Genomic DNA, 14,846 nt, shown 5'->3' with positions numbered 1-14,846 from the left:
AGATGTCCAGCCTTGGCATTCATGTCGTTTCCGAAAGTAACAGAATCTGTTGTGACGATGTTTTTACACGAGAAAATTGTTGATAAACCCAAATGCATTTTCCAAAAACAAACAGAATATAGTTCACAGAAAATGTTACTGTTGATTTGGCAATCAATCTTATTTAAAAAGGTTCTGATGAAATAAAAGCTTAATCATCACTTCTAACATTTTCTCGACGTTAGAAAGATCCGCCATTTTGAAATCGGAAACAGAAGTGAAAGCTTTTGTTTGTGAGTTTGTTTACGATTGGTGACTGCTATGACAAGGCAAAGAGGCAACCAATGAGAGACACGCTTCCAGTAAATGAAGGTCCGTGACTTTAACGCTCATTCACACAGTTAACTCCCCTTCCCCTGGTATCATGCGAAACAACATGGCGCCGCTGCTGCCTGGGAGCTACAGTGACCTCCCCCTGTGGCCGAGTCATGTCGAGCTCGTACAAACACGCAAACACAACGACATGTCTTCCTCCCCACCACCACACACACAACTTGTCGCCGTGTCCGCAAGGAAAGGTCTAATCTTTGAGTTTTTTTCCCCCAGCAGCCTCTGCTCCACCACCAGCGGACAAACCCCGGGCTGTCGCCGCAGTTACCCGGAGGTCACCAGGAGGTCACCCAGTCCCCTACAACAGCGACGACAAACGTTTCACCACCAGCGACCGGCAGAAGTGACACGACGCTTTGCTGGAAGTGTAAGACTGGCACCCAAGGTGGCCAGGTTGGTAGGAGGGTGGGTCCTACCTCAGGAGGTAACCGTGTGTCGGTTAAAGGTTGTCTAAGCGATGACGTCATATTCCCCTCCTTCATCCCCTGCTTTCCCTTCATCTTCCTTTGGTAGTTGGTGAATATCTAGGTGGTAATGAAATGCTTCTGAGAGTGCGAAGTATACTGTATCGACAGTAGACTACTTTTGAACATAAAAATTCTCATTTCTAAGAAGGGAATCAATGGCGTACACAAGATGGTCACCACACTGGGATAGGAGACAGAGATGCTGCTAGACATTGTTTACACAAACAAACACAAAAATAAACCATAAGGAGTTGGGGGGACGGCGATGGTGGCTGGAGAAGGACTGGGTAGAACCGCTGTTTGACCACAAACATGATACAAGCTCGGGGTTCGACTCCCCCGCGAAGTAAGGGGAGTAATCTGTCCTTGCATCGGAGACAAATAGACTCCCTTAGGCAATAAGAACTCCGGAACTCCAAGAGACAGATGTGAACGATCTGAACACGAAGAAGAAAATTATATCAGGGAGTGGAATGACACAAAATAGGAGAAAGAAATCTTTTGGATGAGACAAAAAGAAAGACAGAAACAATGACGAAAAAAACAAAGAAAGAAAATAGAACGTGACTAGAGAAATCAATTAAGAAAATTATTCTTGCAAAGCAAAGAGAAATTTAATAAATTAACTACACACGAGTCACCTTGATGCGGAACACGTGTCTGAAGTTTTTCTCTGTTCAGTAATAATATCAGGTAACGTGTGAGTGACGTCGACAGGTGGACAAGGTGACGTTCTCTTGGCCACACAGGTGAGTGGTCAGTCAGATCAAGATAATCCTGTTTGAGAAACACTGTCGGCCTTAATCTGTTTCCTTGTGTTTAGAGAATGTTTAAGCAAGACTTACAAAGGTCTTCATAAGTTTTGCTTTAAGAGGTTCAGTCAGACTGATCGTGCCAGAGAGGAAATAGAGGACGATCAACGACACTCATTCTTCATTCTATCTACAAAAGAGATTTCCTTATTCCAAAAAAGGATACAAAGAAGAAATCATGCGCGTGATTAGAAAACTTACGACGCGCATGCGTTGTCTTAAACTACTCTCGTTTTTCCGGTTTTCATTAACACAGTTCGTCCTAGAGTTTTGTTGTTGTTGTTGTTTTGGTAGAGTTTTATTTCAATTTTTATTCCTCTCTATTAAAATGAATAGCTATATCAAAGCATGTTTCATGAGTTAGTGTTTTCGGTATTAAGGAATGTCATGTTTCCATAGAGAACGACAGAGAAGGTGGAAGCTCAGCAACAGTCAAAAACTTCTCACACATCAGACGAGGAGTTTAACGACGACTGTTTTTGCCTCATCCAACGTGGCTGCACTTGGAGTTTTAATGATTTTATACTCCAAGAAGCACAGAGTCAACGACTGTAAAATGAAAGCAAAAGACAGGAAAGTTTATTGTCACTAGCCGAGGTAAACAAGCACATGAGATGGTGGCTACACTTTTAACTGACCGCCGACTGATGAAGAATATCTCTTAGCTTCGAGTCCTCGTGGTAGGTACCACTCAATAACAACATTTTAGTAAATAAACATATTTTCTTGACTTCAATTATCATCGTCAAAATCTCTTTCTTTCTCTACGATTTGTATCCCCCGTGCCCTCCTCCTCCTCCCCCACTCTCTCAGAATCGCGGCCGGCGCCATCGCTCCCCTTGACTGTCATTATCAAAACCTCCCTTGTCTCCGTCCATCAGTCCCAGCTTTTGTGTAGAATTGACACTCTTGCACACACACACACACTCGCGCACACACACGTGCACACACACACATCTCCAATGCTCTGGGACTGTACAACCGCATCGTGTAAAGCAGGCTGAATCCTCCCATCCTCCCATCCTCTGTCCGCCCATCGTCTCGCACACTTGGCGCCTCACTCGTCCATTTACATAATAGAAGGATGGAGTGGGCGTCACGAGCGACAAAGGTATAAAGCGACCAACTCACCAAACACAAGCATAGGCCACCCGACATCTCCAGGCCACCCCATACCTCTCGGGTTGTGTATGTCCTCGTACAACCACAGGAAAGAAGTGTAAGTTGCTTTTATTTCTTTATGAATGTTTGTGTTCATACAACAATTAATTGATTATTTGTTTCTATGCCTGCTAGTACTCAGCTTTAGTAAATAAACAGTTACAGTTGCCTTATGTCACATTCCATAAATACACAAGAAAGAAAATAAGAATAAACTGGCTTCAGTATTTATAAATGAACATTTTGAAACAATCAGCGATGATTGCAGACAATTTCAAATAAACGATCTGGTAACAGATTAGACAGGTAAGTATAAAAAAGAATAAATTAAATATAAAGAATATATTAAGCTCTGTAAAGTAAGGAGGAAGGTAGATTATAGTTTTTGAAGAGGAACTTAGTGACAACCTTTGGCAAAGACCCTCCCATCCCCACCCAGTCCTGGATAGAGATGTCATCTGTATGCTCGTAGCTCTGGTTTGTCAAATATCTGAATGTGCTCATCTTCACAGTCTTCATTGAATTCCACATCTCGGCAAATTAATGTCCTAGGGAACAAGAACTGCTAGCTAGGTCCGGGTATTGGTTGATTGTAGCTCAGCAACTGACACACGATGTTACATCACGAAAACGACTATATAAATATATACATATATACATATATATCTGAATATGTATAGAGATTGTATTTATCTGTGGAATTGGAATATATGATATATTTCCTCATCCTTACATTATAATTTTAAATATACTTTTCTTGACCTATAAATGCAAATGTACTTATTCACTTAGTTCGCTGCTAAAATAGAAATCGATGTTTACTTATCCACCCCTCGATGCATAAATAATAAAAAAAAACTTACCGATGTCTTGAAGAGCAAGACTAATTATTCTTATTTATGTCTTAACATTTCAAAACATGATTAAGTATTCAAGTATCGACAGTGTTGCCGATCCATGTATCGACTTATCAAAACAAGATTACTTGTGTAGCTCCAGACAATTAAAGAGAAATCAAATATCAATGGTTCGATGTCAAAGCACGATTTTACTTATCCAAACAATCCATATTTAGACGATGAATTAAACAAGATCAATTATCCACGTATCGGCCTTAAAACACGATTAACTTATCCGCGTCTGAAAGTATTAAAACAGAAAAGAGCATCTTCACAGTTTGGTGGAAGGGAGGGAGAGCAGACTGCGCCCTTTGCCTCCGGGTTTTGACATTTGGCAGCGAAGCACGACTGTTTGCTGCGGTACTGCTCGGCGACCAATTAAGCCCGGACTACCTGTGGTTTGCACCTTTTGTCCATTTCTCTCACTTCCTCCCCGTCGACAGTTCCATGACCTTTTCTGTATCAGCTTTCAATTAGTGCCTCTGTGCTGACACCCGGGGTATTTGCGCGCTAGGTCCGAAGGGAAGATCAGATCACCTGCTCGGAGATTAGGCCCTTCGAGTGAAGTTTAAAGAGTTACTTTGTGACAGCCTCTACATGTTCTGTATATCTGACTATACTTACATAGCAAGCAATTTTCAGACTATTGGATATCGGACACCTGCCGGGGAGTGGGGGATACCTCCAGGAGCAGGAGTTATGAAGCGATAGGAAGGTAAAATCAGACCCCGAGGATATTATTATGTTTCTTTACCCTAGGGTATCGTTGTCATCTCTTTACAACTAAGCTTCAGGGGTAAAACAGCATCTGAAGGATCTGAACACCCTTCTATAACTGCAGAAAAGATGCTTATCCTTGAGTTTCTCATTTTGCCCCTGGGCAACAGTTTATCTTCACTTCATGACTACAGCCCAAAGTAAGCACAGTCTTAGCATCCAGCCTGCTGCTGTGTTCTACATCTGCTGTTTGTGTGTTGTGACCCCGTAATGAAAACTATTCAGGGAACACCTGTCAGAAATATTTGACATCTCGCGAGCACACTGCGATCACTGCCTTTTCGTCAAGCATCGTATGTGAGAACTTTATCATCTGCTTCATTATCTGACAACAGTCTATCGCTCTCAACCAGGATGTCTGCTTACGAATGTCCAGCGAATGGTCACGTGATGTGATGCACGTGATTGCCAAGAACTTTGTCCTTCCGATACAACCTTTTCATCATAGTACCCTTTGTCGTAATCGTCATCATCATCATCTCTTATCTTCCTGAATTCTATTTTCTCTCTTTTTATCAACAAATTTCATCCCCATATCCTTGAGGCACATTGAAGTATAAGCAGTGGAAGGGTTAACAAATGACAGACGTGAATAGAGAGGAAGGAGGAGGTGTCAACATCTGTAATGAGTGTTGAACCTTTGCTGGAGGAGAGGGCGAGGAGCTCAGGGAGTTGAGTCAAAGCCTTTTCTTTGCCCGGCGCTTGCGAAGGTCCCTCCCAGCGACCAAATGTTCTCCTAACGAAGTTGACTTTGGACGACCCGGAACCTGACGGAGGGAGCGCCATAGTTCTCAAAGATCCTCCTTCATTATGCACTAGAGAATAGGCCGATGAACCTCTGCCGGCGACAGAGCCAGGCATGCAAATGTTGTTTCGTTAATACACTTCTCGGCTAGCGAACCCCTCCCTACCCGAGGCTTCTGAGAGTGAAATAATTAACCTATTCACTGCTGGGTTTATATTCCCATTTATTCAGCTCCTCATCCTCCTATAGCTTCGACTGTAGACAGTACGGGGACCTCTAGAGTATCAACCGCCCTCCAAGGTATGTGTCCATTTCCAATTATTTGACCCTCGCAACAGTTCAGGATCATGGCTAAGTCTGGGGTCAGGTTACATCTGCATCGTAGCTACGGCCCCAGGGTTAATAATAAACTTAACCCGTTCACTGATTATCACATGGAGTCGCGATGGCTTCATCGTCATCATCATCAACTGTGAGCTTTTGTAGCGAAAACATTCACCGTCCTTTACAAATAAATACACACAGACACAAACCCTGTGGCTCTCCCGGTGTAGTAGTTTACTGGCATTTTAACGGACAGATGTTTATTTAGACAAAGTACTTTTGTCCATATTGTTTCAAAACTTTGTTTGCAGTGCTAGAGAAAATTGATACCCTTCACTTTCACTATCAAACACTTAATTCTGGTATAATGTTATAATTTTATAATTCGTCATGTACGTATTCCTTGTGTGAAAGTCTGAGAAGGTGACATATTCAGACAATAAATGGATTACAAATAGACAACAAAACAGATAAGATTACTCGTCTCCACCAGGAAAAGGTTTCTGGAAACAATTAAAAGCATAAACAATATTCATACAAGTTTTTCTTACATAAAGACTTTAAGGTTTCTGTGATAAGAAGTGGCACTGTGCTGAAAGGAAGAGAAACCAGAGAAATAAGAAAAACATCCTGTTTTTGTTTGCAGATGATTTGTTGGCAAGCATTTTCAACCTTGGCCTTGCTCCTGCTGCTGCGGCTGGGGGCTGATGCCCAGGACAAGCTGCCCCCACCCAGGTACAGACAGAGAGACGATGACATAGCGGAGCTCCGCAAGTTTGTCAACCCCAGTGAGCATTTGTACTTTAGGGCTTGTTGTGATTGTTCTTGTTGTTGTTTACTCCGTTATTTTTTGTCAGCTTGGCTCTGGGGAAGCTGTTGTAAGATGCTTGAGGTGTTGCTAGATGGTGGGAGTAGTAAGATGTGTTGTAAAGATGCTGAATGTGTTGTAAGGGGAAGTATACAGTGGAGGTGTTGTGGTAGGATGATGATGATGATGTGCAGTAAGGGTGTAACACAACATGTCTGTCTTCAGGTTGTATCTGGGTGGAGCTGCCAGACAACAAGAAGTATGCTCAGTTGGTGGCCTTCTTCCCCAACGGGTACGTGCAGGTGTGGGAGACGACGATGAACATGAACTGCCCACCCGAACAGGAGTGGAGTAACGCGCGCTGTGGTTGTGTGGACATTGGCAAGACCTACACTGTTCCTCCCGGCTCCAGCGGTGAGTGGGTGTGTGGGTGGGTGGGTGACTGGGGTCGGTAAAGGACAGCTCCAACTGGCATGTAAACATTTCATGTTTTTTTTTTTAAATAGAATGTCAGAGTGTTTTAGTAAATACACAAGCGATGCTCTAATGTTAATGTTGGACAGACTTAAAAAAAAAAACAACAACACTGCCGATAAATGCAACCTACACGAAAAGAAAAAGAAAGAAAACGATGGGAATGATGAATAAAAATGTTTATTTGCAGCTCTTCATCCCTGCAACTACCTCGCTAACCTACAGTACGACGCCGATGTGGGTAACTACACCAACAATGTTGGCTTCGTCTCCGATGGACCCGGCGATGCCAGAGCCGACCTCGGAGGCTTGACCATCAAGGACAGTAACTCTGACAAAGGCTACGCGCTGCGTCTGGACGGCTCGCCCCTTGGCTTCCAGAAGTTCGCCAGCAACGACCTGCAAGGTAGTGTCAGCCAGAGAAGGCTTTGTGTGTGTGTGTTGCACTCAACGTGCCTCGCAATCATGCAAGATAGTCGAGACTAAAAGTTGCAATTTACTCAGATTATGTCCCTTAGAGCATAAATGCTGCTTCACGCTCACAAATGTGAGTGCAAAAATTCAAGGAATAAGTAAAAGGAAAGTTGAAAACGACAGATCACCTAGCCTGCTGATTACCTTTCATCTGAGAGAATTTTTTCTTATCATTTTTTGTCTGCAGGTAACTGGCGGGGGGTCATCAAGGTGAGACCGGACTCTCGTTCTCCCATGACCTTGTTGTCAGACGACTGCACGGAGGTGAAGAAGTCGGACACCCTGAAAGACGACGAGAAGGACAAGTGGAAGCCCTCCATCACCATGATCCTGGGCTCAAACCTGGACATCACGCTCCGCTTCACCAACGAGACCAAACAGCTGTCCTGTCCCATCAAGTCTGTGAGTAGAGCAGACAGTCATGTCTAGCAGAACGACAATAGTGTTGTCTCGCTGTAAGAACATAGAAGGAAAACATTGTTTCTGCATTTGACTGGATTTTTAGAAATAGTGTTTCCTGAAAATTCAGCAACCTGCACCCCTCTTCATTTTTGTTTTTGCATGTGCTTGCATGCGTGTGTATGCGTGTGCGTCTGTCTGTCTGTCTGTCTGCTTGTTCTCAGACTGGACGTGGCTGGAACGAGATTAAAATGGAGAGTGTCAACTCAGCAGTCACCATCACACTCGATGGCGAAAATTGCGCCAGCGTCAAACCAGGAAGTAAGTGGGCATTATCTCCCTTCTTATCTTTCTGCTGATATTGACTTTCTTTTTGAAGCAAGTTTTATGGAAAATGAAAAGCTTCCCCTACTTCCAAAGAGAAAAGATGACAAAACCAACGTGCAAGGGATGGATTGTGCAGTCATTTCTTAATCTTCAGATAAACAAAACGAGAATTGTTATGGGATTACTTCTGGACAAGAATGACTCACGTTTTGAGAACTAGTTGTGCTAGTGTTGTGTGCATATAGGTTCACGGGTAATAATGTAGTATCAATATCATTTTTCTATCAAACAATTATGTTTAATTAAGTCAAGACAAAGGCTAAAGTAATCTTGCTAATTTAGTCAAGATCTCTAGTAATAATTTTTGTACCACGTTTATAAAGCTAATTTCCCACAAATTATTTTCTGTAACTTACTTAAACTTTTATATCAATAAGTTTGTCCCCAAATATCTTCTAATAATTACCTGACACATGAACAGTCATACCCTGTCCTCAGACATCTAAAACTCACATAGATTATCCAGGTAATGTATAATCTGTCCCAAGACATTTTCTAATAATTACAAACATGTTTAATCTTGACCGCAGATCCCCTTCAGAGGACGGAGTGCCGCTGTATCTGGGAGGCAGACCGGGGATTCGACTCAGAAATTCAGTGGCGCCGTGGAATATGTGAGTTCTTCTCTTTGATGGATGTTATATTCGTTCTGTCTTCTCCACAACACCTTCTACAGAAAACATCGCTTGCCACCGAATATTGTTTGTAGCTTTTCTTAGGAACAAGACTTTCTCTTTACTAATTAAAAAAAAAATACATGTATGTTTCAGTTCCGATTCCTCAAGAATCCAGAAACCTGCGAACAGTGAATCCTCTTTATCGTCATACCCGACATCGACCTTTCATCCCCTCGCCCTCTGCATAATTGTGATGCCAAAGGATAAGACAACACAGCTTTAGTGATTAAGTGCCCTTAGCTCGGAGTCGTCTCTCATGCCGTTACGGTTAGCTCCCTTTGCGATGTATGCGGCAGCAGTTATCGCCCGCTTGCCATGACATGTCAAGGCATGAACAAGGAGACAAGTGAACACATCCTACAACTGAATGCAACATGGCGACCAACGACATTCAAATGTCTCTACTGACGATATTCAACTCTCAATGTCAAAACTGTAAAAGAATGTATAAAAATATTTTTTGTCATACTCAGGCTTTTTCCATCCGTCGTGTTTCTCTTATTCTCTTCATCTTTTATCTTTAGGAATCTACTCTGCCTTTCGGTCAGCTCGGTCTATGAACTCCCCCTGTTCTTCTTGAATCTTGAATATTTATTATTCCGGTGGTGTATGCTGGTCAATAAAAAATAACATTGTCGATGCTAAAATTACAGTTTTGTTGTGTATATCTATGCGCGTGTGCTTTGTGACTAATACGGATAATAATGAGCATATATAAAATATAATTATTCAGCATAATATAATTATAATGATGTCATCTATATTTTGTGACACGTTTTGTTATGTATTACATCTAAATAAAGGAAAATAACATTTATATATACAATAGGAAACATTTATATATCATTACAAATAATGTACAAGACACCGTATATAATATGTATGAAAGATATACAATAAAATATACAAAATATACATACTATAAGCACTAAGATGGCTGCCAAACAAACTAGACGAACTACAGAAGTCCAGGATAATCGTAGCAAATGAAATATTTAGGGTAACTGCAATTCCCGAGTCATCTAAAGGAAAAACCACACATTTAATCTGAATGCTCAAAAATCATAAAAAATCATTTATTTATTTATTTATTCGCAGCATCTCAAAATATTGTCGTGACTGTCGCAGTTTCCCTGTTCTACAACCACGTGCTAGCTTGGGCTGTTGACAGTTTGTGGGAGGGTTGTCAGGAAACTTGAGACAAAGAGGTTTACTTTTGAATTTGCGTACTTCTAACTTTCCTTGATTATCTTTGTTGTTCTGTGTTCTCTGCATGAGATGCGAAGCAGCCTCCCCAGGCAGTTGCTCTCGAACGCCTGGATTCTCCTTTCCGTGTCTCATCAGTAGAGCAGGATGGGCACTACCAGGGGTTTGTACAGCTTGTACAGGGTAGTGAACCTTGTGGTCATGCCAGATCCCATGTACCTTAGTGATCACAGGTGTTGCTGTTGATGTCCTGATGTGGATATCTGACGTGGAGTTGCCTCGGAGAGGGTGGCCCCCAAGTACTTGAAGCTGCTGACCTCTTGGACCTGTTAACCATTCCTGTATATCTGTGCCGCTGCCATTGATAGGATGGACTGGAGGGACGGGGAGTGGCGTAGGAACCGGGAGGGGGAAATGGGGGCAACCGCCTCCTCAAAAAAGATACTGAGGAGGCAAGAATATGAACATCGCTCTCTGTCAGCATGGTTTCTCACCCTTCCCCTTGAAAGGCTAACATCTTGCTATGATACTACTGAGGGTTATGTCAGGTAAGGTCATGTATCAAAGTCGATTTCTCCTTTGAGAAGTTTTGCTTGCTTGGTTGTGTAGCTGTGTATTATGGGAGGTGGAGGTGGATGGGTGTCTACTTGGGCAAATAAGCAGAGTTCACTCTTTGGTGCTAGGAAACGTTGAGAAGTTCCTATTGTATTGAAAACTCGATCTTTGGTAGACACTCAAACAACAAAAATTTGCATTGGTCTTACAAACAGTTTAAGAGTGTCAAAGTGCTCACATAAAAATTCATACTTACATAATAACAAACTTCAAATCATGCTTTTTTTCTTTCTTCTGGTACAAAGCGTATAGCTTCTCCATGGAAACACTTTCACTGTAATATAAATATATCAAACTACATTTCTGTTCTCATCACCACTCCACTACAACTACCACTACCACCACCACCACCTCGAGTATACCCACAACTACCGCCACTCATTATCATCATCAGCAGCTGTAAGAGATAATCGATATTAACACAACAACTTCACAGCCTGTAACAGAAATTCTCCGTTCCTACCCCAGCCTGCATGGCACCCGACCTGTCAGGGAACTGGAAGACGGCGGCAAGACAGATACAGGTTGAGTCAGAGATTTGCAGAGATATACAGATATAGGTTGAGCCGGAGATATCTATCAATGTATCGATACAGGTAGGGCCTTTCGCTTTGCTTTTGTGAGCCCCTTACATACGTTATCCCTACAGCCATATTTACCCAAAAGGTCAAAGGTCCAACAGTATACTAGTCAGAGAATGTAAATAAGGTATAAAATAGTTTTACTTGAATGTGCAAAACGAATGTCCTTGTGTTGAGGCTAGCTCAATGCGTCTTGAGAAAAATGAGCAAACGAAACCAACAGGTAAACATCTGGGGTCGTATTCACGAAGAGCAAATCACTGTCCCAAGGAAAAACTAGGAAAAATTCAGAACAAGCATCTGATCTCAGTATTTATAAAGAAGCTTTCAGACTCCGTGAATGTTGTACCGTTTGAATGTTTACTCCTGGAACAGTAGTTATAAACCAGCGGGTAAGACTAAAATAGCAGAGTAAAATAGTATTAAACAATATCAATGGTTTCTGGTCAGTGAATCGTAACAAAGTAGACAAAAACATTTTCCTTGACTTTCCCTCGGCAAGACTTGTCCTTGCTTCGTGAAGACTGCCCAGGATGGACACAGTGTCAGACACCATCGTATGGACAGACAAAAGTGAGCAGTAGAGTTCGTTGGAAAATAAAATGTATTTCAGAGGGAGTTGTAGCAGAGTCGTAACTAATCCTCCCCCTCGAAAATACCGCCAAGACTTCTTTTCACTTCTCGGACCCTTCGGTAAGAGTAAGGTGCAACTGTACAAACTATTCCTTCTTGAGCTTTCACTTACCTGTGCCAGAAAGTTTTGTTTCTGCTATTACAAGTCGTTTCCCCAACCTTGTCATACAGTCAAATGGAACTAAAGAAAATAAATTAAAAAAAAATAGAAATTCTATTCCAAGTGAAGTGTTTTATGTAACAGTGTGTGTACAGTGTACATGTGCACTAATTACCCTCTGAGATAATTAAAGTCTTATCTGACATTTTGTACATTGCAGGACGAGGTGTCATCGACAGTCATTGGCTGTAGCTACACTCAATAAATCTCTTTTATCCATTTATTTTTTCATGTTTTTCTTTCTTTTTGTCTTTCTTTTTTCTTTCCTTGATTCACTCATGCATTCATTTTTTCCACGTGCGCCAGCGTCTCTCTGTGTGTGTGACCTGATAGCTAATCAGCACCTAAGAACATTCTCGAAAGGTCTGCAAGCCACGTAACCCCTGCAGTCGCTCTCAGGCTCCAGGAGTTTCGTTTGTGCAAGGACGGACTTGATGACAGAGGCGATCGCATCATTTACCCGGTCGTCCTCGCGCCTGCCCAGCCCGCTGTTTCCCTTAGATCGCGTCACATCCTCACCTCCGCCTCCTCCTCCCCTTTGGGGGCAGCGCGCGCTGGCCGACACTCGTCAGGTGCTCTCCAATGACGTTGGTGTTTGCGCTCCAGCGTCTACCTTTTCCAAGAGGGAAGGAATTACTAACGAAGGGGTGTAAAACTATGTAATGACTTCCTGTCTGTGAGTCTGCCTGTCTACCAGTCTGCCACTCTTGTGTTCTCCAAGTCCCTACAGGTCATCTTTCTTACCCTTAGTGTAAATGTATGGGTTTTATATATATATAATATTATTTCGTCGCACGGGTCACTGAAGTAGTCTCTCTCTCAGAGTATGTAATTTAATTCAGATTAAATTTCGATTTCTTTGTAGTCACTCGTGGATATCGCATCCACCTCACCTCTAACGAAAAAACGCGCTCTATTCTCTATTATTATTTTTGAAAATACGAAAATAAAACCTACAGCGAGGTGGAGGTAGCTTAATCCAAAGTCTGTATCTCTCTCTACTTCTGTTCTTTCTCTGTACGACCATTTTCAAAAGTCAAAATAGAACTGTTGTCAGGACAAAGGGAGGGGACATAACTATGAACAGGCGACAAAAGGTGATCACGAAGACTCCCTAAGGTCAAACTCAGGTCAAGAGCTGGTCGGTTCCAAAGGTGCAACACCAGGGTTTATATGTTTACCTCCCATCCAGTTACCGGGACCTGGTCGGCAAAGTTGTCTACCTTGCATCTCTAGTCAAAAGTTGACCACTCGACCCACGATGAAATTTAAAGGAAAGGAAACAAGTTCTGTTACCGAGACCTGGGATTTCGGGGATAGACTGTACGACCAGAGTATGATCTCCAAACTTATGTTCAGCCCCAGAGGAGAAGATACAAGCGGAGATGACAGACATGGTTTCCGGTTGTATGACGTGTTTACTGCGACAAGGAAGAAGTCCTGGTAGCTCAAACTGTCCCGAATAGCTGACTGCTCTACAACAAAATCCCCCAATCCTCTCCCCTCCATACAAACGTGTCATTGTTTTCCAACCATTTAAAGAAGCAGGATTTTAGCCGTTTAACAAGGTCATCAGTAAACACCTTTTTTAAAAAAACAACTTGGATGCGGATTTACAAAGATGGCGCCTATTGCGTCTCAAATCGTGAAAACACGGTTTGTTTTGACTTCTGTATCATTTGCGAGACTGTAAAGGTCACCAGAAAAGTCTCTCTTTATCGCAGCCCACGTGAGCCAATGTCACCAGCCTGTCTGTTCCTTTGTACGTATTCCCCTCGCTGTGACCTGTCGTGACCTGACTGGACAATACCTTGTTTTCACCATCTTCATCACCACACAGCTCTGCTGTGTCCCGGCCATTCATCTTCAGGGCTTTTCACTTTGTCGGTGCTCGACGCCTGCTTGACACCTGTATGGCACCTGCTTGACACCTGTTTCACACCTGCTTGAGTCAGTCTCTGTACATCTGTGCTGCATGAGTTTCTAGAAAGAAATCTGCCCATAAAATCGTAAATTAACTGATCAGAGGGACACTTTTTTGGAAAATATATGTAGGAATGGACACGCAGTGTAGGGTCGTTGTTACCTTGCCAAGGTAAGATTACCTCAGGGTTAGCTTTGCAAAGAAAATGTCTGCAGGGTTCGGTAGTGTAAGCGTGTGAAAGCCTAGAAGGTATTTTGATGAGCCGGAGGTCCACTCGTGCCTGCACTGTACAGAAGGCTAATTAAGGCAACAGGTATTTGATTGATTTAAAAACAATCAGGTACAGACAAAGTACAAGTACTTACTGTAGGTAACATGAGAGCAGCGTGCATCTTTTTCTGGAATATTATGTTGTCTATTATTCTTATTGCTAAATCTTATTGTTTTGTGTTAACTCATCCACCTGTTCATTATGCGCGTCCAGAACTAAAACATTCAACAAATCTCAATCGCGATTCACATTTATTCCTTCTTCTTTTCCCAGACTGAAATGATTTTTTGTATGTAAAGAAGTAGGTGCGTGCATGTGTGTGCGTGTGTCTGTTTGAAGACTAGTGATTTTCTTAGATTGCCGCTTCAGGAACTTCTTGTAGTCTTCTCATTGTCAGTGGAGGCCATTACTTTTGACAAATGCTCGAACTTGAAAACTGTATTTTAATGTTCATACCTATGATAAAACCCCAGCTGCATATACAAATACCAGGGATAAAATACCAGGGATAAAATACCAGGGATAAAACCCCAGTTGGATATACAAATACCAGGGATAAGAACCCAGTTGGATATACAAATACCAGGAGGTGTGTATAGCACACTGATGCTGTAAAACACTTCAAGACCCTCTGCCCTGCCTTTATCTCTCCAAACATGAAAGATAAATGGAGGGAATGGGGA

At 42.3% G+C, this 14,846-nt stretch overlaps 1 protein-coding gene across 1 annotated transcript; it reads left to right on the top strand.

Moving 5' to 3' along the window:
- Window positions 1-2,723: 2,723 nt before the first annotated feature.
- Window positions 2,724-9,420, top strand: LOC112572962. Its single transcript, XM_025252981.1, has 8 exons — window positions 2,724-2,867; window positions 6,201-6,342; window positions 6,588-6,776; window positions 7,027-7,242; window positions 7,498-7,712; window positions 7,934-8,030; window positions 8,627-8,710; window positions 8,867-9,420. The coding sequence occupies exons 2-8, from the start codon at window positions 6,201-6,203 to the stop codon at window positions 8,959-8,961; spliced, it is 1,038 nt and encodes a 345-aa protein (XP_025108766.1). The 5' UTR covers window positions 2,724-2,867; the 3' UTR covers window positions 8,962-9,420.
- The last annotated feature ends 5,426 nt before the right edge of the window (window positions 9,421-14,846 follow it).

Source organism: Pomacea canaliculata, linkage group LG9 (assembly GCF_003073045.1).
Source record: "Pomacea canaliculata isolate SZHN2017 linkage group LG9, ASM307304v1, whole genome shotgun sequence".
Lineage (NCBI taxonomy): Eukaryota > Metazoa > Mollusca > Gastropoda > Architaenioglossa > Ampullariidae > Pomacea > Pomacea canaliculata.
Note: the sequence above shows the minus strand (reverse complement) of the source record. Positions and strands in the feature narration are given on the sequence as shown.